Below are 24,244 nucleotides of genomic sequence, written 5' to 3'. Positions count from 1 at the left end.
TTAGAAATTGTGCAATGTCCTCCACTTTAAAGCATCCTTCTGGGCAATGTCTGCCAGTAGCATGTTGGTCCATGTAACATCACTGAATCTCTTTCAGCTGTAATGAGTTCAGTCTGAATCCACTTAGTAGTTGTCTCAGCTTATGTGAACTACCATGTTTTCCCGAAAATAAGACAGGGTCTTATATTAATTTTTGCTCCAAAAAACACATTAGGTCTTATTTTCAGAGGCTGTTTTATTTTACAGTCATGTCATCTGGTTCCCGCACAATGCTGCACAATGGTGGAGGGTGGGGTTTCACTTAACTATGGCTTATTTTGGGGGTAGGGCTTATATTACGAGCATCCTGAAAAATCATACTAGGGCTTATTTTCAGGTTAGGTCTTATTTTCAGGGAAACTGGGCAATAAGGGACAAATAAGGGGGCAGCTTTCCAAAAGGCAAGGAAAAGCCTTTGTATAAAGAGCCAAATAGAATAGTACAGTTTTGATTGTTCAAGCAGAAGTGCAGCGAGAATGTTGTTAGCCTAACGTCCCTTGAGAGAGAGATCTATGGCTGAGATGCTAGTACAGAACAATCTCAGTCTAGCTCCTCATTAACCTAGCCTTACTGGGGTGGTGGTAGAGTGCCCATACTCAGACACTTTAGTTTTCTTTTTGATCTTGTACTGAAAGTATATAACGACCGGAATCTTGTTTATGTTACTACATCTGGATAAGGATGATTAAGTCACCAGTGGGGGCAATTTTTCAGAAATTATATACTTCTTACTACTCTCCCATAGCTTCCATGACTCCCATGTAATCCGTATTATCATTTGGAAGCAGGGCACCACTGGTTTTGGTAATTAAGTACTTCCTCCTCCCACTCCATGGCTCTCATGGCTTTTAAACAATGAAAGGGATTACATGGGAGTAAGAAGCATTTGACTTCCAAAAAATCTTCCCTGCTAATGATGTTACCAGTTTTACAGAAGTGTGGAAATCCCTATACAAACAGGATTTCAGCCAATAAGATGTAAAAAAAATATTTAATATTGATTGGCATTCACAAGCTCTAGAGTAATTGGTTCACCTGTTGTAGTGCTCTAACAGTTACGTAGGAAGTTTTTCCTGATATTCCGTCAAAACTTAGTTTCAATAACTTGAGCCCATTACTATATATATATCCTGTACTCTGGAATAATTGAGAACACATCCTGCCTCTTCTCTGTATGATTAACTTCCAAGTATTTAAAATGTGTTATCATTTCTCCCCTCAAGTCTTCTTTTCTCAAGGCTTCACATGGCCAGTTCTCCCAGTCTTTCCTCATAAGGTTTGGTTTCCAGTCCACTAATTATCCTTGCAGCCTTTCTCTGAACCTGTCTCAGTTTGTCTGCATCCTTCTTAAAGTAAGGTGTCCAGAAATGGATACTGTATTAAGGTGAGGCCTACCAAGTGCGAAATAGAATGGAACTAGTACTTAATGTGATTTGGAGACTATACTTCTGTGAATACTGCCTAAAATAGCATTGCCCTGTTTGCAGCCACATTGCATGGTTGGCTCATATTCAGTTTGGGATCTGTAACAATCCCAAGATCCTTCTTGCATATAGTATTGCTGAGCCAGGTATCCCTCAACTTGTAATTGTACATTTGATTTATTTTTCCTAGATGTAAAACTTTGCTCTTATCCTTGTTAAGTTGAATTCTGTTGTTTTCAACTCGGCACTCAAACCTATGAAGATGTTTTTGATTTTTGTTTCTGTCTTTCAGGGTGTTACCTATTCCAACCAGTTTTACATCATCTCCAGATTTGATAAACACTCCTTGCACCTCCTAATCCAAGTCCTTAATAAAAATGTTGAAAAGCACCGGGGCCAAAATTGAGCCTTGTTCTATCCCGCTTCTTACCATCTCCCAGTTTGAGAGGGAGCCACTGACAAGCACTCCCTGAGTACAATTGTATAAATAACTGTGTATCCACTTGATAATTATTTTGTTCAGCCCATACTTAGCTTGCTAATCAGAATATCACAAGGCAGTTTGTCAAAAGCTTTGCTGAAATCAAGATATATTACATCTACAGCATTCCCACTGTCTAACCAGAGAGGTTATCTGATTAAACAGATTTAACAGATCTTGACAAATCTGTGCTGGCCTCTAGTTATTATTTTATTGTTTCTTAGGTCCTTAGAGATTTACAGTTTTATAATCTGCTCCAGAAGTCTCCCTGAGATTATTGTCAGTCCGACTGGTCTGTAGTTTTCATCCTTTTTAAAGATAGGGATGAAATTATCCCTATCTGGCACTTCAACCATCCCCCATGATTTCAAGAAAATAATAGTCAGCCAGATTCTTTAATACTCTTGGACGCAGTTTATTCAGTCATGGAGATTTGAACTTGTTCAAAGTCATGAGCTATCGCTTGACTATTTGTTTATCAGTCTCAGTCTGCAACATGTCTTCCACTTGTCCTTTACATTTATCAGGAGGGTCATAGACTTAGTTTTGTGAGGAAACCAAGGTAAAGTAAGAATTGAGCACTTCTGCTTTTTTTGTCATCTGTTATCATTTTGCTATCTCCACTGAGTAGCTACTGAGTAACTAATTGACTATTACTTTTCTCTTTTTGCTATGCTAATGTAAGAGAAGGTGATACCTGTGACAAACCCAGACCTACTGGGATATGCCACCGTTTCACTAAGCTGCCACCAACCATTCCCTATAAGAAGTCACACAGACCAGGGATGGATTTTTAACAAACAAAGGAATAAGGTTTATTCAATTAACACACAGGGAAAATAAAATGATCAAGTGAATAAGATACAGTAACGTGGCTTAGTCTCAATCATGCATACACCAGTTTGGTTCACTCAGAACACTCTTAAATAAAGCACAGACCCTGAACCTATCAGTTCTGGCTAACCATACAGACACCTGAACCTATCAGGTTGGTACTGACTGACACACAGTAGTACCCTGTCTGACACACAGACTCCCACACCAGCTTCTTCTTCCCAGCTTCTGACTTCTCTTCACACAAGCTCCACATATATATATACAGTACAGCCCCTCCTCCTGATGTCCCGCCTTCCACTCCCCATAGGATGGAACTTTCCCTCCAAACCCATGACATCAGTGCTGTATGTAACACCTCCCCTCTTTATAAGTTGTTTTGTAGGGGGAAAGCTAAAGTGCTTTTCTCCAAAAAAACAACCTGGATCCAAAACATACAAAAACAGTTATATAACAACATACAATACCATACTTACTTATACTTACACTCCAAACATGTCAATTAGGCATTTAAACATTTACCATTTCCAATACATCAAGTTACCTTTATTCATACAAACCACGCATGTTTAATAAACAAATACATTTAACCTTTGGTCACCAAAATATATACATAGTCCATGTTTCTTTCGCCGTCTTCATTCTTCGGGTCTTCTTGACAAGGTGTCAGCAACACAGTTCACTGACCCTCTGACCACCTTCACTTCAAAGTCATAGTCTTGCAGGTTTAAAGCCCACCTCATAAGTTTACTATTGTGGGTTTTCATTGTCTTTAACCATTGCAATGGTGAATGGTCAGTGCACAGAATAAAATGTCTTCCCCAGATGTAAGGCTTGGCCTTCTGGATCGCGTAGACTATGGCCAGACACTCCTTTTCCACGGTTGCCAAATGTCTCTCACCTTTCTGGAGTTTCCTACTCAGGTAGGACACTGGATGCTGGTCACCATTCTCATCCTCCTGGCAAAGAACTGCTCCTACCCCGCTGTTAGACGCATCGGTGTAGATGATGAACTCCTGGTCGAAGTCTGGAGCACGCAGCACTGGATAGTTGATGAGGGCCTCCTTCAACCTCTGGAACGCCTCCTCACAGTCGCTGGTCCACGGGATGCGGTCATCAGTCTTCTTCCGCGTCAGATCGGTCAACGGAGTCGCTATCTCGCTAAACCTCGGGATGAACTTTCTGTAGTAGCCCACCAACCCAAGAAATGATTTGACTTTTTTCTTGGTGTTGGGTCTGGGCCAATCACGAACTGCTTCTATCTTGGCCTCTAGGGGTTTGATCACTCCTCCCCCTACTAAGTGACCCAAGTCTTTTATTTCTGGGCTACCCAGCTGCAGTTTGTTTTCTTTGCAGGGCCTAGGCCAAAGCACTTCCTCCCCTGGGTCAAAGTGCCTCTCCCTGCCTTCCTGGTCATCCCAAGCTTTCTTTCTGACCTTTTGAGCTTGCAGGGTCTCTGCTGCTAGCTCTAGGTTTCTCTTTAGGTCATTCCTTAAAGAGTCTATATATGTCACAACGTCTTGTGGGTCATCCTGGGTGATCTGCTCCCAATTTTGGTTGATCAAATCAAGGGGCCCTTTCACCCTTCTCCCAAACAAGAGTTCAAACGGACTGAACCCGGTACTGGCTTGTGGCACTGATCGATAAGCAAACAAAAGGGATTGCAGCTTCTGGTCCCAATTGTTTGGATTCTCTGCCAAGTAAGCCCTAATCATGCGCATTAGAGTCCCATTGAACTTCTCAGTTAACCCATTACTTTCAGGGTGATAGGCAGTGGTTTCCTTGTGTTTAATTCCACAGATTTGCCATAAGCGTTTCATGAGCTTCGATGTGAACGATGCGCCCAAATCTGTGATTATTTCTGAGGCAAATCCCATCCTGGACATATACCCCACCAAGGCATCTGCCACTGTGTTAGTTTCAATGTTAGTCAAGGGTATGGCTTCAGGGTACCTCGTGGCATGGTCCACAATGGTGAGAATGAACCTGTTCCCCCTCTTTGTGGCCTTGGGCAAAGGTCCCACAATATCCACCCCTATGCATTTGAACGGAGTGTCAATCACAGGCAAAGGGCACAACTTTGCCTTGGTCCTGTCACGATTATTCCCCTGCCACTGACACACATCACATTTTTTACAGAACTCCCTGATCTGCTTCCCTATGTCAGGCCAGTAAAAATTCTGTGTGATTCTCTGCTGTGTCTTGTTCACCCCTAAGTGCGCAGCAAACATGTCAGAGTGCCCCCTTTGTAAGATCATGGGGCGATACTTTTCAGGTACCACTAGCTGACTTCTGATCCCATCTCCCCCTTTTGAGATATTCCTCAGGGTCTCTCTATATAAAATCCCCTTTTTCTCTAGAAATCTCACTGGGGTTTCAGGTGTTAGCTGGGCGTCAGTCACCTGTTCAAAACACTTTTGGAGAGTGGCGTCTGCCTTTTGCTCTTGGCCAAATCGGCTGTCTGTGGTTAAGGTTTCCACCACAGCTTCTGAACTCCCCTCTGCTTCCGTCTCGGGCTCATCAGTACCCCCCTGAACTGTCCCCGTGGTGGCTTGTGAACGTGTAATCACTAGCACCCGTTTCACATGTTCAGCCAGGTCATTTCCCACGAGCACGGCTGCTGGCAGAGTCGATGAAATCGCTAGCCGCCAAACTCCCCTCCAGCCTTGAAAGTTCACAGGTACCTCAGCTACTGGCAGTGAGATCACCTGCCCCTCAATCCCTGCCACCTTCATGCTCTCATTTGGGATTATATATTCCCTAGGAATAATATCTGGATGGCACAGGGTCACCTTGGAACAAGTGTCCCTCAGCCCCCGATACTGATGGTCAAGTATTCCTACGTCCACCCCTGCTGTTTCAAACAACTGAGAATCTGTTCTCACGAGCAAGCAGCGCTTGACCTCCACAAGAGGACCATTTTCCTCAGCCTGATCAGCAGATGTAACTGTTCCAGATTGAGTAGCCATGGCAACAGGCTCCCTCAGTGACAAGGAGCTTTGCTCTTTCTGGACACAGAACACAGCTTTTGGCTTGGTTCCACTCGAATCCTGAGGCACAATTCCTTTTAGCTGCTTTAATTTCTCACACTCTGAGATTAGATGGCCCTTTCCCTGACAGAAATAACATTTTCTGCTATATTTTGAGTCTTTCTCATCTTGTTTTGGTTTTCCCTCCAAAATCTGAGGTCTTGGTTTCATGTCTGAGGGCTTCCCTTCACCATGGGCCCCTCCCCCTTGCTGGCTTTTCCCTGGTCCCTGAGAGTACTTGCTGTAGGTTTCTTTAGGTTTCCCCATCGATTTCCCCTCACCCAAGGGCTTTCTTATTTGGGAAATAAAATCTGCGATCTCGGCTGCTTCTGCCACAGATTTCGGTTTCCTTTCCCTCACCTGGAATTTCAGTTCCCCATGCAGGACTGAATAGAACTGTTCCAGCGCTATCAAGTCTTTGAGCTGCTGAAAGGTCTCTGTCCCCTCCTGAGATAGCCATTTCTCTAGCAGCCTCACCAATTGGGCCCCCACTTGGGTAAAAGTCTGCTCTGGTTTCTTGGTGATTGACCTGAATCTTTGCCTCAGCTGTTCCGCATTTATCCCATGTCTGGCAAACACCAGTTTTTTAAACTCTGCAAAATCTTTCATCAGTTCCTCTGGCATCTCTGAATAGACTTCTGCCAGGCTGCCACTGATTAAAGATCGCATAATGGTCATCTTCTCAGTTTCCCTTACTGAGAAGTCCACAAACGCTCTTTCCACTAGGGAAAAGAACACCTCAGGGCAATCTCCCTTGTGGTATACAGGGAATTTCTTCAGGTCAGTTTTAGACAATTGGCCTCCCTCAGAATCCCTATTGTTATTATTGTTCTGATTCATCAGTTCCAATTTTCTCAACTCAAACGCCATCCTTTCTTTTTCCAGAGCAATTTTCTCTCTCTCCCTCTCTATCTCAAATTGCCTTTGTTTCTCTCTTTCCCTTTCCTCCATTTCCCTCACCCTCAGTTCATGCTGTTGGGCTATGAGCATTTTCCTGAGTTCTGGGTTCTGTTCTCCCGTGCTGTCACCCTGCACTGAGCCAAATTCATCCTCAGAACCTTGGTCTACCTGGGGGTCTTTCACTTCACCCATTTCTGCCATTTGGCTTCGAGTCAAGGGCATAATCCCCCCCCCCAGAACAGGCTGCTTTCAAAAGTCAAGCCTCAAAATAAAGCAACCACTTTTTTTTCTTTTGCCTCAGAACCAGCTTTCTATAGATTGCTGCTGTTCTTCAGCACTAACTTGCAACAGTTGCGAGCCAGAGTCTACCCCCCTCTGCTAGGCCTCTCAGCAGGCAGGCTAGATCACTGCTACTACACAGTTTTGCCTCAGCTTTTTTCCCGCCAAAACAGGCTGCCTCAGAGCTCCCTAATCTAGTCCCCAATCTGAGGTTACACGTTCTTCTACTAGCGCACCTCCCCGTGAGGTACACCTAGAAGATTACCTACGTGCTCTCAGATTGTCCCTGACTAGACCCCCCTTGCTCTGGGCACACTTGCCAAGGCTTTGCTGTACCACTGGACAACTGGACCAGTCGTATCCCACACGCTGGACACCAATCAATGTGACAACCCCAGACCTACTGGGATATGCCACCGTTTCACTAAGCTGCCACCAACCATTCCCTATAAGAAGTCACACAGACCAGGGATGGATTTTTAACAAACAAAGGAATAAGGTTTATTCAATTAACACACAGGGAAAATAAAATGATCAAGTGAATAAGATACAGTAACATGGCTTAGTCTCAATCATGCATACACCAGTTTGGTTCACTCAGAACACTCTTAAATAAAGCACAGACCCTGAACCTATCAGTTCTGGCTAACCATACAGACACCTGAACCTATCAGGTTGGTACTGACTGACACACAGTAGTACCCTGTCTGACACACAGACTCCCACACCAGCTTCTTCTTCCCAGCTTCTGACTTCTCTTCACACAAGCTCCACATATATATATACAGTACAGCCCCTCCTCCTGATGTCCCGCCTTCCACTCCCCATAGGATGGAACTTTCCCTCCAAACCCATGACATCAGTGCTGTATGTAACAATACCTTTATTAGACTACTTAAAAATGAACAACTTAAACTCAAATGCTGGTTGCAAATGGTCTCAGTGTGTAGTTTCAAGCTTCACCCGTTAGCATTTTGATTGAATTTTCCAGCCAGCTCTTCAAACAAAGGACTGCGAAATGATCTGTATATACCTCCATGACCCCCCCCCCAACATTACTTACTTTAGAAACACAAGGTTCTTGTTTGGCTGGAAGCCTGGGAGAAAGCACACAGAAACATAGCAGCCTCTATCAGAGGCAAAGATGAATTGTCATTGAATTGTTTGTTTGGTTTTTTAGTGGTCTAATAAAAGTATAACCTGTTCTTACATTTGTGCAATTTCATGAATCACATGGCCTTTTGCTAATTTTTGCTATGCTATACCCGAAGAAATGCTTTTTTTGATGACGATTTTAGCATCTCTTGCCAAGTTCAGCTCATTCTCAGCTTTTCTCTTCCTATTGACATCCCAGCAATTTTTTATACCTGTCTGTACTCTTTCTTTGTTGCCCTGACTTTCCTTCCACTTCCTCTACCATATGTGTCCTTGTTTGTGAAGCCACATTGGTCTTTATTGCTGTCTTCCACCATTTTTTCTTGTTGGAATTGGTTTTTAGGACCCCTAACCTTGTTAGAATCTCTTGCCATGGGACCTTATACATCATGGTTCTGAATTTATTAAAATCAGCTTTCCTAAAATCCATCATATGTTGTTTAGTCATTAAGTCGTGGCCAACTCTTCGTGACCCCATGGAACAGAGCACGCCAGGCCCTCCTGTCTTCCATTGCCTCCCGGAGTTTGGTCAAATAAATCCATCATATATATGTGGTTATACTCAGCTTTTGCTTCCTATGAAATCAAGAACTTCAGTATAACATGGTCACTTTCCCCCAGAGTTCCCTAATTGACACTTCATCTACTAAATTATTCCTGTTGGTTAAAATCAAATCAAGGATAGCTAATAATCTAGTTTCTTCCTGCACTTTTTGTAGGAGAAAATGATCAGCAACACAAGCCAGAGATTTCTTACAAGTGCCATGTTTAGAAGAATTTACCTCGTAACACATATTGGGGTAATTGAAATCTTTCATTATACTACATAATGTCTCTTTCAAATTCTTGCAATTATTATAAAGATTCCAACTAAATTCAAAGCTTACTAGGCTGCTTACTTAAAAGAAGCAAGTAAGGGTTTTTATTAATACCATTGTGACAGGCCTAGAATAGCCCTGTGATAAAATTAATAAAATGTCCTGAAAGAATAAGGAGCGGGTATTCTAGAAATCGGCATGAAGATAACGTTCCACTTTTGCTTTACAGCAATTTTGTATTATTTCTTTTATAGAATATGCTGTCAAGTTCACAGCATGAAGCTGTGCAAGGAAAAAAGCTTGATTTAATAGTTCTTCATTACAATATTTCCTAGAGAATCTTATGATTAGCACACTATGTCTTGACACTGTAGGCTACAGGATTTTTTAAAAAGTAAAAATGAGAACTTAGTTAACATTTTCCTTTAGAACAGCAGAACAACTGTAATAAAAATGAAAATGGAGGAACTAAATTCTTGTTTGGGTAATTTAAAATGTAGCTGAGTTGAAAGGTCTATTCATTCTGATTACTTATCCAAAATTTTTATTATACTATTTTCAAAATAAAAGTGTACATTCACATACATTGAATACAGCCATGACATCATCAGGAGCACAAATGTAAAAGTAGGTACCTTTTACTGGACCACCATAAAATCACATAAAGTGCAAGTTTTCCTGCAGAAACTGCGCTTCTTCAAGCTTAGCACAACTTCTGCCATTTACTCTGTACTGGAAGCTGCTGTGTCGTTATGCTGTCCCTCCCCCACCCCCACAGCCAAAAAGAAAGGATGAAGTTTCAAAACAGGTGTGTGTGTGTGTGTGTGTGTGTGTGTGTGTGTGTGTGTGTGTGTGTGTGTGTGTGTGTGTGTGTGTGTGTGTGTGTGTGTGTGTGTGTGTGTGTGTGTGTGTGTGTGTGTGTGTGTGTGTGTGTCCATTTCTTAGCGAAAAGAAATGGACAACCCTAGTGGATGACTGGTAAAACTTTTAATATTGTTAAAGATAAATGAGAAGCAAAAGTAAAAGATGACTAAAATACAGTCAGAATCCTAAATGCAACTTTTCAACATCTTACACATAGGGACAAAGAAAACTGTTATAACAATCACTGGAAAGAGGAGAGGACAGCAAAAAAGGAGAAGCAAGAGATCTTTTCCATAAAACTGAAGAATTCTATGAGAAACTGAACAAAATTCGGGATGTATTCGTGATCACTCTATCTCCTGAAAAAAGACAAAAGCCGTTCCCACAGCTATAAATACTATCCAACAAACACCAACAGAGCATGGACATTAGTTATATCTAAAAATGGGAGCTTTGTATTTGTATCCCAGGGGATACGAACAAGAAGCTCAACATAACATGTGCCAGGACAGTCTATTTCTGCCCCCATAACCAGCCCAGTCCACTCACTGCACTCCTTGCAGCGCACGCGTCCGTCAGCACCAACATTGTGCCAATCACAAACAATGTCCTGCCATTGCTTCCCTGCCTCTCCCCTCAGCCAACTTCCCAGTATCTGAGCAGGGAGACTCTTCCTGCCTCCCTACCAAAGTGGTCAGCTGAGGGAGAAGCAGGAAAGTGCCAGGAGGACTATGTGTGTGATTGGTGCGATGTCGCAGCTGGCAGAGGCTCGTCTTCCCTCCTTCTGCCAGGAGTGGCTAGTGGACTGCAAGCTCTGGAGTGATTGGAAGGGAGCATGGAGCCTGCAGCAGCAGTGAACAAGTGAGTGGATGGTTATGTCCACCTGTATGGGGGTATTCGTATACAAATACGAATACCCCCATCTCTAATCAGAAGGTTCTAAATACATAAACATCATCCTCACTCCAGTGCCTCTCCTGCTCTTCATATTCATTATTTTTCACTGATACTGTATCTCTTTCTATTTCGGTAGTCATTCAGGTTGGTCCAGTGTTAGAAACCCATTTGCCCAAACTGCTGCCTATTATACTCTCCTTCCCCCCCTCTTCTTCTCCTGATCTATTTTTTCCTTCTCTCTTCACTCCAGTATTTCTCCTAGAACTCATGAGACAGAAATGTAATTTCTTTGCACCACAATTCTCAGAATCCCCCATCTAGCAGGCTTGTTTTAGATATAGCCCATCCAATTGTTTATACTTTAAATCAGTCATTGCTATACAACATTTCAGGTTTCTATCTCTTACCATTTTGGCAAGAGAATTACAATTTCCAGAATACCCAACTTAATTTCTTAAGACTACAACTTCCAGAATATCCCAACCAGCATGACTGGTAAAGTTATAAACCTTCTAATTATTTAATTTGGGAAATCAATTGTACCTGTGCAAATTTTGTTTCTGTCTCTTGCTATCTCAGAGATTTGACCATTTCAGTTAGAGGACTTACAACTTCAAGAATTCTGCAGCTGCCATGGCTCTGGAAGCTGCAACCTACTCAGGTATTTAAGTTAGGATCTCAGTAATTCTCATATACGTTTCTAGCTCTTACATCTTTTGGGACAAAAACAAACAAATCCAAAAACAAATACACATTTTTTTCATTTTACTTTTACTATTATGTTGATTGCTGGAATTTAATACTGTATTTTAATTTCTAAGCACTCCAGAAAACATTGTGGTGGTGGTGGTGAAGGTGATGATAGTGCTGGAATGGTGAAAGGCACATGCTATGTTAAATACAGATAAATAACCATATATGCACAGCCAATGTTACTTACATAAGAAACACTATTCACTTACTTTGCCTTGTTCTAAACATAATTCTTCCTTCTTCATTGATAGAATGCTTTTGTCTGTAATCTTCTCTTTCTGTCCTTCAATAGCTAAATCCACCTAAAAACAGGACAACATTTGTGAAAAGCAGCAGCAATTTCCATCGGCTTTAAACAAAGATTTCTCCAGTTCTCCTGTGCACTATAGAGGAACATAACCATGAGTTTCCATCCTGCTCACCAAGTCAGTCTTGCTTGTCATCCATCTTCTGGTATAATGTAAATTTTTCATACAATCATTATTCTGTATAATTCTGGAGAGTCACCACATGATTTGGGCCTACATGCATTGAAAAATTTTATGTGTATATACTCTGTTAAATCCTCATTTCAGTTCAGAAAATGGAAGATATGAACCCAACAAATTGTATGGAATGCGTCTTTGCTCTGTCACCAAGATGGAGTACCTTGCTACAACACCACAAGTTGAGAATAAGTTGAATTTCTTACTGGGCAAGCTACATAGTCCCAGAGTGCCCCTGGAAGAAGGGAATGGTAAACTACTCCTCTATAACTAGAAAACTCTGGAAGGGGTTCCCATAAGTCAGGATCATCTTGAAATCATATAATAGTTATTATTACAGTCACTGTAATGATTTTTCAGGATGCTTGTAATATAAGCCCTATCCCCCAAATAAGCCCCAGTTAAGTGAAACCCCGCCCTCCAACACTGTGCAGCAACCAGAAAAAGATGACATGACTGTATTTGAATAAATATAGATTGTTGTAGATAAAAAAAATAACATCCCCTGAAAATAAGCCCTAATGTGTTTTTTGGAACAAAAATTAATATAAGACTCTGTCTTTTTTTGGGGGGGGGGGAATACGGTATAACATGTATTTAGATCTGTACTCAGGGAAAATTCAGCTCTAGTCAAAATTAGCTGCAAAATTAGCAGTGTTTTTAATGCAAGTGATTTGTGCCCAAAACATATAGACTACTGACTGAAATCAAACACTGAACCAGCAGAAGATCATTCACACAATTTCTCTTCCTTCCACTTTGCTACTAGTCCCCTGAATCATGTCCAAGGTCTTTTGTAAGATCTTTTCCTCCATTGAGCAGTGGGTTGGCCTTGAAGGCCTTATAGGCCCCTTCCAACTTCACAATTCTATGATTCTATGACTATTCTATGAAGTCCTACCCCCTGCCGCCCTGGAAAGGCTTTTGGAAAGCAAGATGCTGCAGTGGGAAAGAGAGGTGATAAAGTCCAGCTGTGTGAGACAGTCTACTCATGCAACCAAATCTCATTTATTGTTAATTTTAAATGGCATACAATTTTAAATTGCAACTGCACAACAGTTTATATTTCACTGTACAAAAACTTCTCAAATTCGTATATAATTCAAAAGAGAAAAGCTACCTAAGTAAAACTCTTCGCATAAACTAAACTATAGCACACAACATTCAACACTGGGTAATAAAAATGTTATTATGAGTTTGGATATTAACATCTCAGGTCAAAAACACCCTTTGTGCAGTTTTCTAAGTGGCCATGAACTTCTCTAATCTATAGTAAAGGTAAAGGTTCCCCTTGACAATTTTTCTCCAGTCGTGTCCGACTCTAGGGGGCGGCGCTCATCCCGCTCTTCAAGCCATAGAGCCAGCGTTTGTCCGAAGACAATCTTTCCGTGGTCACATGGCCAGTGTGATTTAGACACGGAACACTGTTTACCTTCCCACCAAGATGGTACCTATTTATCTACTCGCATTTGCATGCTTTCGAACCGCTAGGTTGGCGGGAGCTGGGACAAGCAACGGGCGCTCACTCCGTCGCGTGGATTCGATCTTACGACTGCTTGGTCTTCTGACCCTGCAGCACAGGCTTCTGCGGTTTAGCCCACAGCACCACCACGTCCCTTTCTCTAATCTATAGCACAGGATTATTTTGAGAATAAAGTTGGAGATTTTTCCGTCTTCAGTTAGACATCACTGCAAATAAGAAAATATAATGTTTTTTTCTGGCTAGTTATATTTCAGCAAGCATTATTTATAATATGATCTGGTGGGTATGAGACACCCTCTTTCCCTCCCTGCCCCCGCTTCCTCCTAGATAATATTTGCTTATTAAAGAAATACACTTTTCATGACTGCGCAGTGGTGGACCAAATGGACTATCCATCAGTACAGCCAGTATACACAGAGTTATACAAATACAAATAGAGATGGGAATTTTGTGCTTTGTACAAAGCACAAAGCACAGCACCACGGTTGGTGCTGAGTTCCATCTCCCTCCCTGCAGGCCACCTAGTTCACTAACCAGGGGTTAGTGGCAGGGGTCTTTCTTTGGCAGCTTTGCTCCAATCCAGACAGGAGCCCAGCCAGTTTTTCTCCACCTCATCAGGCAGGCAGCCACTCAGGCAAAGAAGCAGAACAGGGAATCTCTCTGCACAGCCAATGAGTGGTTGGCTGCCTGGGGACATGGGGAAAGGCTTGGCTCCTCCCTGGACTGGAGCGACACTGCCAAAGAAAGACCCCAGCAACATGCAGAGCCTGGTAAGTAGACCAGACACCCTGGGAGGAGGCAGATGGAACTCAGCGCCACATGTAGTGCCATGCTTTGTATGAAGCATCAGCTTCCTATCTCTAAATACAAACACAAACACTTTATTGCTTCATAGCCAATCAGGCTGTACACATAAGCAGAAATTCAACCACTCTTAAAGATAGTATTGGACATCTAATATAAATAAATATAAATAAGCAGAAAAACATAAAATAATATAAAAATAAAATAAGCATTCTCAAACAAGTATCAAGTTGTACAATTAAACTGAAGAGATTGTGAGACAGGGAATGAGTTTCATCTTTCCATATCTCATTTAATAAATTTAGTGATCCTATAGGATATACAATAGTCTGTGCTGGCTAGCGGAAATAAAAATGCACACAAAGGGGAGTTGTTCTTGATCCCAGTTACAGTATTAAGGGTTTAAGATAATGATCCTTCAAATTGTATACGGAGGGCAGTACGTTAGAAAATGTACTGTTAAAATCCTCTCTCTCAGAGCATCCTGCTGGGCAATGTTTACTTGTACTACGTTGGTCCGTACAGTATAAGGTCCTTGAATCTCTTTCAACACTAGATTGCTATGCTCAGATCATAAAAGCATTCCAGCCTTTTCTCTTCCTGGATGCAAGACTGAGGCATCCTGGGAGTAGGGTGGGCAACCCCTGGTTTAATGACTGCTGCAGACAATTTAAAAAATAAATTAAAAGACAACTAGAAGACATTACTTAAGGGAAAATAATGCTGCAGAGACAGTATAAAAAGTCAATTCAAGAAAAGAAGCCTGAGTATACCACATAACAGTGGCCTGAATTGGCACATGCTCTTGAAAGTATCGACAGAGTTATATTACATCAGTACAGACTTTTCATTTTAAAGTATCTTTTAGGAAACGGAACGCTCCTGTCACCATTGGACAATGGACTATGGACAATCAAAACAAAATTTAAAATATGTTAAGAATTAAGCAGTTTAGATATATATTATAATGGTGCATATACATAGAAATAAAAGTGGAATCAAGAGATTATATTTTCACATAGGGAAATTATAATGCAGTGTTAATAGCATCTCCTTCAGATATCAAGACATAATGATAATATGCCTTTTGGGGGGGCACAATTCTCCTGTCAGTTATGTCCTGCACATTATCTGCTTCTGGCATAATTTAAGTGGAAGAGACATTTAATAGATTTCTCTCCTTATGATTGCAAAAATCCATGTTTATTACTTGAGAGTTATTACTTTATATAGTTTTACTGTACTCACTGTGTGGAAAAACAAGAAACACTGCATTTCAGACAGACAACATTAGTTTGGTCAATAGTACAAATGTATCTGCTGTTTTTCAAAGTACTTTTAATAAAGAATAAAATGCAATGGGGAATACATACACCAAAGTCAGCAGGAATTTTAGAGAGTTTCTATGTCTGTATTTAGAACAATTTACAGAAGATGTATTTGTGAAGGCTTTCACAGCTGGGATCCAATGATTGTTGTGGGTTTTTCGGGCTCTTTGGCGAAACGTTGGGAAGAACAACCTTCAGAACACGCCCAAAGAGCCCAAAAAACCCACAACAACCAATTTACAGAAAAGTTTGCCATGGATAATCACTACTGTCAAGTGACTCAGCCCTTGCTCTTCCTCAACCTCTGCCTCCTCCTTGCAGCTCTGGCATCTTATGAATTCATTGCAGGGACTATTCCATGAACTGAATCCAACTCACATTCACTCCAAAACATTTGCAAATCACTCAGTCATCGCCAGCTTTACATTCTTTAATAGCCACCCCCCACCTTTAAACACATTATAGATCAAAAGTGTATATGAGAAGGTTAATCCTGGAGATCTACATAACTACTACTACTCAGTGGTAGACCTTCTGGCTGATAAGGGCTCAAAAGTGTATAAGAAATGCAACTGGCCCTGAGAAATGATGAATCAGAATAGGAATCTCAATAAAATAGTCTGTTTCTCTATCATCTCTCAATGAGAACACAGGAATTTCTGTTAAAATTAATGTTTCATTTCCATGACAGACCACAAAAACTGAATTGTATCAGTTTATTCTTGACACTGGAGATAGTCTAATGCACAAGAGAAATTTGTCCACATGTGCTGCCACTATGTTAACTACAAGGACAAAAAGCATCTAGGAGTTCTCTCAGATTATTGGCAGGTAACATGGATCCCTCAAACAGTGCTGTTTTCTCTTTCTCCTAACATCCACTAAGGTTAAGCCAATCTTTCACATAAGTTTGTTTGTGCTACACTTTGCCACAGCATGTCTGGTAATTGCTAGGCAAATGAATAAGCAAAGGAGAGATTTTAAAACTTTATTAAACATTCTACATTCTATTAAATGTGCTAAACATTAAACTTATTAATTATAATATTGTATTCACGAAGGCTTTCATGGCCGGGATCTAATGGTTGTTGTGGGTTTTTCAGGCTCTTTGGCCATGTTCTGGAGGTTGTTCTTCCTAACGTTTTGCCAGTCTCTGTGGCCGGCATCTTCAGAGGACAGCACTCTGTGCTCTGGCACAGAGTGCTGTCCTCTGAAGATGCCGGCCACAGAGACTGGCGAAACGTTAGGAAGGACAACTTCCAGAACACGGCCAAAGAGCCCGAAAAACCCACAACAACTATAATTATATTCATTGCTTGTCCTTTAAAATTTTATAAATTTTGCAATTTTTTATTATATCTAAAATATATTTATAGAGACATAAGAAACCACAGGTCACAGCTCAGCTGGTTAACTGTTCTAGCTGAGATTCATTTCAGATAACACGGAGTGAAGAGATCAGCACCTGCACCTGCCACTGCCAAAAAAACTTTGACGATGCTGCAGTTCTCAGTCAGTAGGACTGCTTTCTAATGAGACAGAAACTATGTACTTTGTGGATGAGCAAACCCTTTTATTAAGCAATCTGAATAGGACAGCAGATATATTATGTCTGAGATTGCACCCCGAAACACCCACCCATGTCTCCTCAAATACACAACTAAAAATGACATGATGTTATCACCAGTGTGGTACAGTAGTGGACCACAATTTGAATCCCCACTTGCCCATGAAAACTCACTGAGGGAGTGGAACTTGCAAAACCACCTCTTAAAGATCTCACTCACCTTGCAAGCCCTATCAGAGTCTCTGTAAGACAGTTTCAACTTGATAACATTGTTATTACTCAGACTGACATTGGTAAATAGTTATTTGTTTGTTGACACCTACCTACCCACCCACCCATTCTTGAGCACATATTTAATCTTCTATCCCATTTAAACTGAAGAAATACAAGCAGTCAGGCTCAATAAAGTATGCAGTTAATGTCTTTAAACAGTTCTCAGTACTGCAAACCATCCATTTTGTTAGAAGTTTTGAAAGCCTGTTTTTGGAATTCCAGCTGCTGCCATTATATCATATATAATGGGTTGTATTCAATTAAATGCTTGTGCAACACCACTTATATTACAATAATTGTTCAAGTTCCTTTCTAGCAGCAGTTGACTGAGTGATCCTAAAAGCCTCTCCTGGGGTTAAGAGACTCCACAATAAAAGTCTGGAATTTGAAACAGGAGGCTGCAGATGGAGGTAGGAATCAAGAAAATCATGTATAGACAGTTCATTTAATTTTTTTTTCCAAATTGAAGAAATTACCATATGAAGAGGTCTATAAACTAGAAACAAGAGCTTCAGCCTTTGCTCAGTACTATTTCTGGTTGCACTGAAGAAATGCCCACACATTTACATACCCTTTATACAGAATAATACGACAGCATGCTTTCTAGCCATTTAAACTGGGTATTTTTGGTAACAGACTTCTAACTACAAAATCTGAATTTATTCCAAGTATATTGCTGTAACTTTGGAGGAAAACAAGTAACAGCTAAACACATAAATGAACATGACACTGTTCTGATATTCAAAAATCACTCACAGAAATCCATGAAATTTAAAGTTGGACTGGATTGTTTGGAATATGTTAATTTGAGGTATCTGTTTTGATACTAAAACAGCACACTACTGCTATATAATCTGAATCATTCTCAAGTATGCTTTACATGCAGATCAATATACTTCAGCTTAAATACTGTGACAATCAGCTTCCATAAGTATTGGTGGAATTCCCTGATGACCTGTTGTTAAACAAAGAAGTAGAACAAATTACTTATTTATATGTACAGATTATGCTGATAAAAGGCAGCTGCAGGTATTTTTTTGGAAAGTGCATTTTAATATGACACTATTCAATAGGGGAACAAACAGAGCAAAAGTTAAAGTACCATGTTTGGTAGAAAAGCTCTTTCTCTTCTAAGCACAAAATCAATCATTTGTTCAGACTGTGGGGAGTCAAAGTTAGTTACTGAAAAGAGATCCATATATAAAACAAGTCAATAACTCATTGTGTGTTATTGTTGGGCTGAAGAAGTCTGCTTTCAAAATGCTGGCCCTGCTTGTCTTGATGTATTTATGTTGCTACATTCAAAGAATGGGAGGGAGCCGTTTGGTTTCGTATTCTTACTAAGATTTATTTATAGAAGGGAAAGAAAAGTTTTATTCACTACCTCTAGAAAAGTATGGTGTAAGCTAACCACAGCTCTGCTTTATGGCTCTTGAAGAAAAGTCCTCGTTCTAATGAATCTCTTCCGTATACGAGACAGTGCTACTGTACTCATTCTATAAAAATGAGCTTCAGAGATGTTTCCTATATAAAATCATTTTAATATTTTTTGCCATAAAACCATTTTAGACTAGAGGCGCACAGACAATCAACCAAGCTGAATGGTTTAATGCTGAATGATCAGCATTTAGTGATGTAGTAGTATTTAACTTTTTCAGCCTTGAACACGTACACCTGCCCATGAATGTACATAAATGTGTGCACAAAGGCTCGTACTAATTTTTCTCTTTCCTTTTCCTCTGCTTAATCAGATGCCTGGTATCAGTAATGGGTTGGATGAGAGCAAACAAACTGAAGGTTAATCCAGACAAGACAGAGATGTTCCTGGTCAATTGAAAGACAGATGAGGGAAAAGGGATACTACAACCTGTGCTGGATGGGGTTACACTCCCTCTGAAAACTTAGGTTCGCAGCCTGGATGTTTGCCTGGATTAATTCTTGAACCTAAATGCCCAGGTTTCAGGAGTGGCCAGGAGTGCATTTGCAGCTGCACCCATTCCTTGAGATGTCTGACTGGGCTACAGTGATGCATGCCTTAGTTACATCTCACTTGGATTAGTGTAACAAGCTCCTTTGAAGATGGTTCAGAAGCTTCAGCTGGTTCAAAATGCAACAGCCAGACTGCTGAGTGGGACCAGTTATAAAGAGCATATCACACCCCTGCTACAACAACTGCACTGACTACAAGTCCATTTCTGAGTCCAGTTCAAAGTGCTAGTCATTATCTATAAAGTGCTATATGGCTTAGGTCCAGGCTACCTGAAGGACCATATCTCCTCGTATTAGCTATCTCGGCACTTAAGAGGAGCACTCCTCTCAGTCCCATCATCAGTGCAGGCATGGCTGATGGAGACACACAAGAGGGCTTTTCCTGTAGCAGCTCCCAGACTATGGAATGCTCTCCCTCAGGACATCAGGTTGGCCCCTTCCCTTTTATCCTCTGCTGACAGCTGAAGACCCATATTTTCAGGTAGGCTTTTAATAATCATGACTGAGTCCGTGAATCCCATTTTTTAAACGTGGTATGTTTTTAATTATTCAATGTATTTTAATCAGTTTTATAGTTTAATTGTTTTTTCATATATGATTTATTGTGTTTTTAATTCGATTTTTCTTAACTTGGTGAGCTGCCTCAAGTCCCCTTATTGGGTGAAAGCCAACCTATACATGAGACAAATAAATAAATAAATTAGGAAAGGCTCTTGTATCTACTAGTAGTTATACAGAAGAAAAGAGTTTGGGCATGTAGAGTTTGTTGTACTGGAATGAGGAAGGCTGAAATGTTCTCTGTCAGAGCATTTAAACATACAGGATCTCAAGACTTCTTTGCCTCTGGTCTCTGTCTCTCTCTGGTCTGCTTTACTGCTTCTTCTTTGTTCCTGCAGAAATTAATACCATTGTCACTTTTAAACCATTTAAGGTGGTGAAACACACATTTTTCCTTACCAGTGGCTATGACAACATCACCCCACACTAGGGTCAAATCCCCACTTGTCCACAAACTCCCTAGGAGATGACAATAGTAAAACAACTTATTAAATATCTCATATACCTTGATACTGCTATAAGGATCATCTTATGTTGGATGCCTCTTGATGGCATCCAAATAACATCACATTTGATGTCACGCATTAAGATTGTTAACAAAATCACGCTTTACAGATTAGATGGCAGCATGTGTAAATGAGATGACAAGGGCAAAGGAGGAGAAAAATACTACTATAAATAAGGTTAAAGCAACACTAATGTGTTAACACAACTTTGAAACAACTGGAAATGAAATACTCTTTTCAACACAGGTGAAACCAACACAGACAAGTGGATAAATAGTTTCAGCTTAGCTATATGAAAACCAATTTCTACTTCTCCACATAAGCCTGTTAACTGTAAGCATCAGCTGTTAACCATTTGTTAACCATTAAAACAAATGAATGTGATTAAAATTCTATAACAATACATGTGTAAATGAAAGTGGGATTTTTTTTCTGAATAAAGCTGCAGTTCTGCCAGATGTTAGGATTTTAACCTCCATATCTCATAGATATTGGAGCAAAAGCCTTAATAATAATCTCTCTCACTGGGTTTTTCCAGAGATATTTTCATGATTACTGGAATCAAAGAATAAAATAATACTAATCCAGATGGCAAAAAATAAATGTTTGCCTGAGGCTAAAATTTTTGAGGCAAATCCCACTGTAATCTATACATACTGCATGAGAGACAGCATTTTAGCATCTCTTTGGTTTTTTTTAATTGCCTCTTCATAAAACATAAGCATTATCTACATCCTCTTTTAAGCCATAGTTCTGAAGTTAAAGATCTTGATGAACTTTCTAACACTCTGTGGGCATAGCCTGAAATAACTCTGAACTACAACTGCAATGCCATGTTTTTTGGCAGACAGGCAGCAGTAAATTAGGAAGCCAAGTTGGTGGTAGGTGTGTGATTGCAGGATCTTGGTTCTAGCCATGGGTCTTTAATCAGATAGAAATGTTTCTGGATTGCATTAATGTTTTAATTACAGGATCTGGAATGCCATGGCACCCATCTTCTTGTTTCTATTCTACCAGTTTCTATCAGTTTAATCCTGTATCAGTGGAGGACATCTCTGATGAGCTGTACGCCAACCACCTCCTCGCTTGCCCCTTGCCCCAAATGGCTGATAAAAGCTGCTAATGGGGCTATGATTGAGTGGGTCATGAATATCATGAATACATCATTGAGGGAGGGAATCCTCCCTTCATGTATTTAAAAAAAACATAATCTGATGCATTATTAAGCACCCCCAGTTGGTGATGGACAATTTGAACAACTTTCATCTGATTGCCAATATACGGTGATCAAGAAAGTGGTAGCAAATCAGCTTCAGACATACCTGGAGGAGCAGGATTGCCTTGACCCATTCCAGTCTGGATTCAGACTGTGGCATAGTACTGAGAGGACACTGGTTGTGCTGTAGGATGCCCTTGTAAGGGAGGCTGACAGGGGCAGATGTATTCTGTTGGTAATCCTGGATCTCTTAGCGGCTTTTGATACCATCAACCACAGTATTGTCCTGGACAAGCTCTCAGAGGCTGCAGTTGGAGGCCTACCATTGAACTGGCTCCAATCCTTCCTTGAGGGCTGCGTCCAGGCAGTTTATCTAGGGGATGAAATATCAGCCCCTTGGACCCTAAGTTTTGGGGTTCCTCAGGTGTTGGCACTGTCCCTGATGCTATTTAGCATCTGTATGAAGCAGCTGGATGGGTGTCATCAGGAGTTCTGGAGTAAGGTGTCATCAGTATGCTAATGACATGCAACTCTATCTCTCTGTTACTACCTCTGCAGTGGATACCGTCCAGATGCTTGTGCACTGCCTGGCTTCAGTACTGAAATGGACCAGGGTTATCAGGGTGAACCTTGACAAGACAGAGATTCTGCTCAGGGTGGGAGTGGGATCTGAAAGACGGGAGTGATTGTTCCTAAGCTGGATGACACTGCTCTCCCATTTAGGGATGACGTTCGTAATTTGAGTGTTCTTCTAGATCCAGCTCTTTCTTGGGAATCCCAGATGTGTTCAAATATGCTTTTAACCAGCTTAGGCTTATCACCCAACTCTGCCCATACCTACATGAGAGAACCTTGGTGCAGGTGCTGGTCATCTCCCAGACTGACTACTGTAATAGTCTCTATGTCGGGCTTCCTTTGAGGCTGATCTGGAGACTACAGTGGGTCAAGAATGTATCAGCCAGACTGGTAGTTGGTGTAAGTTAGATTGTATCACTGGTTCTGGCTTACCTCCACTGGTTACCTGTTGCATCCCAGATCAGGTGCAAGGTTTTGACACTCATATATAAAGATCTCCACACTTTGGGACCATGTTACTTGTCAGAGCATTTTTCCTCAATGTCATCTGCCTGACCCACTAGATCACTGGTCCCCAACCTTGGGCCTCCAGATGTTCTTGGACTTCATCTCCCAGAAATCCTGGCCAGTAGAGGTGGTGGTGAAGGCTTCTGGGAGTTGTAGTCCAAGAACATCTGGAGGCCCAAGGTTGAGGACCACTGCACTAGATTATCACAGACAAGGCTCCTTCAGGAGGCCCGCAAATCATCTACTAAAATTAGTGCCTTCTTCGTAGTGGCTCAAATCTTATGGAATCAGCTTCTGGAGGAGCTTCAGCTGGCTCCTTCCAGTAGACATTCAGGAAGCAACTGAAGACCTGGCTTTTCAGGAAGGCTCTATGCACGAACCCTAGATGACCACCTTTTGTCCTCCAATTTTCTGTCTTATTGTTCTAGTACCATCTATTTTTATGGCTTAGTTGTTAAACTGGTTTTAAACAGTTTTAGTTTTATTTTGGGTTTGTTTGTTTATTATTGCGAACTACCCAGTATAGTGCTTTGGCACTAATGGGAGTAGTATACAAATGTAAGTAATAAATAAACATCACACAAGGACACATGTAAGACAATCTTGTGCGAGAAGATCAACTTTAAAAGCTGCTTTTCTCCCAAGAACTGGTACTGTATCCTATGAACTTGTTCACAGGTTACACAATTCTCTTGAGTTCATTCAAATTCGAGCCATTTGGGGCTTGCCCATTGTGACATATATGGATGTAATTAAAAAGTGTGTACTTCAAAACTGGCAAGGAAGAGGGCATAATTTCTAGACGATGTTTCATTTCTTGTATGCTAAATGTAAGAGAATTATTTTTCTGCAGTGATGGATGTGGCATTATTCCTATAGGTATTGACTACTGCAGGCACATTTTATCAGTATTAATAAGAAAATGTCAAATACAGGAGACACTGGAATGGATCCTAAGCTAGTAGTAGGCATCCTTCAGTCTCAAGAGACAATGGTAATGTGCTCTGAATAGAGCACTTGGAGCAGCATCTAGTGTGGCTGAGAAGGCCAATTCGACAGTGACAGTCCCTTCCACACTGAAGACAAATACAATGTGTCCCCTGTCCAGCTCCCTGATTTTGCTGGTTTCAAGACTGCTTCTTTGTCTCAGCCTGCTGGACAAGTGTTTCTTCAAACTGGGAGAGGCCATGCTGTACCGCCTGCCTCCAGGCTTCAACGCTCAGATGTCAAGGTTTCCCATCTGTTGAGGTCCATTCCTAAGGCCTTCAGATATCACTTGCAGATATTCTTGTATTGCAGCTGTGGTCTCCCTCTGGGGCGATTTCCCTGCACTAATTTTCCATACAGGAGATCTTTTGGAATCCGACTGTCAGCCATTCTCATGACATGCCCAAGTCAACGTAGATGTTGCTGTTTCAGTAAAGTATGCATGCTAACAATTCCAGCTTGTTTTAGGACTACTCTATTTGGAACTTTGTC

The 24,244-nt window shown here is 41.0% G+C and overlaps 1 protein-coding gene across 6 annotated transcripts in view; it reads right to left on the bottom strand.

The window, feature by feature from the left end:
- DCDC1 (doublecortin domain containing 1) overlaps window positions 1-24,244 on the bottom strand; it is a 443,661-nt gene that overhangs the window by 243,392 nt on the left and 176,025 nt on the right. For all 6 annotated transcript variants that reach the window (XM_072985843.2, XM_078384021.1, XM_072985844.2 and 3 more), the window contains one exon: window positions 11,683-11,775. In XM_072985843.2, coding sequence (XP_072841944.2) covers window positions 11,683-11,775 — 93 coding nt within the window. The remainder of the gene's footprint in view (window positions 1-11,682; window positions 11,776-24,244) is intronic.

The sequence above is a fragment of the Pogona vitticeps genome, chromosome 1 (genome assembly GCF_051106095.1).
Source record: "Pogona vitticeps strain Pit_001003342236 chromosome 1, PviZW2.1, whole genome shotgun sequence".
Taxonomy (NCBI): Eukaryota; Metazoa; Chordata; class Lepidosauria; order Squamata; family Agamidae; genus Pogona; species Pogona vitticeps.
Note: the sequence above shows the minus strand (reverse complement) of the source record. Positions and strands in the feature narration are given on the sequence as shown.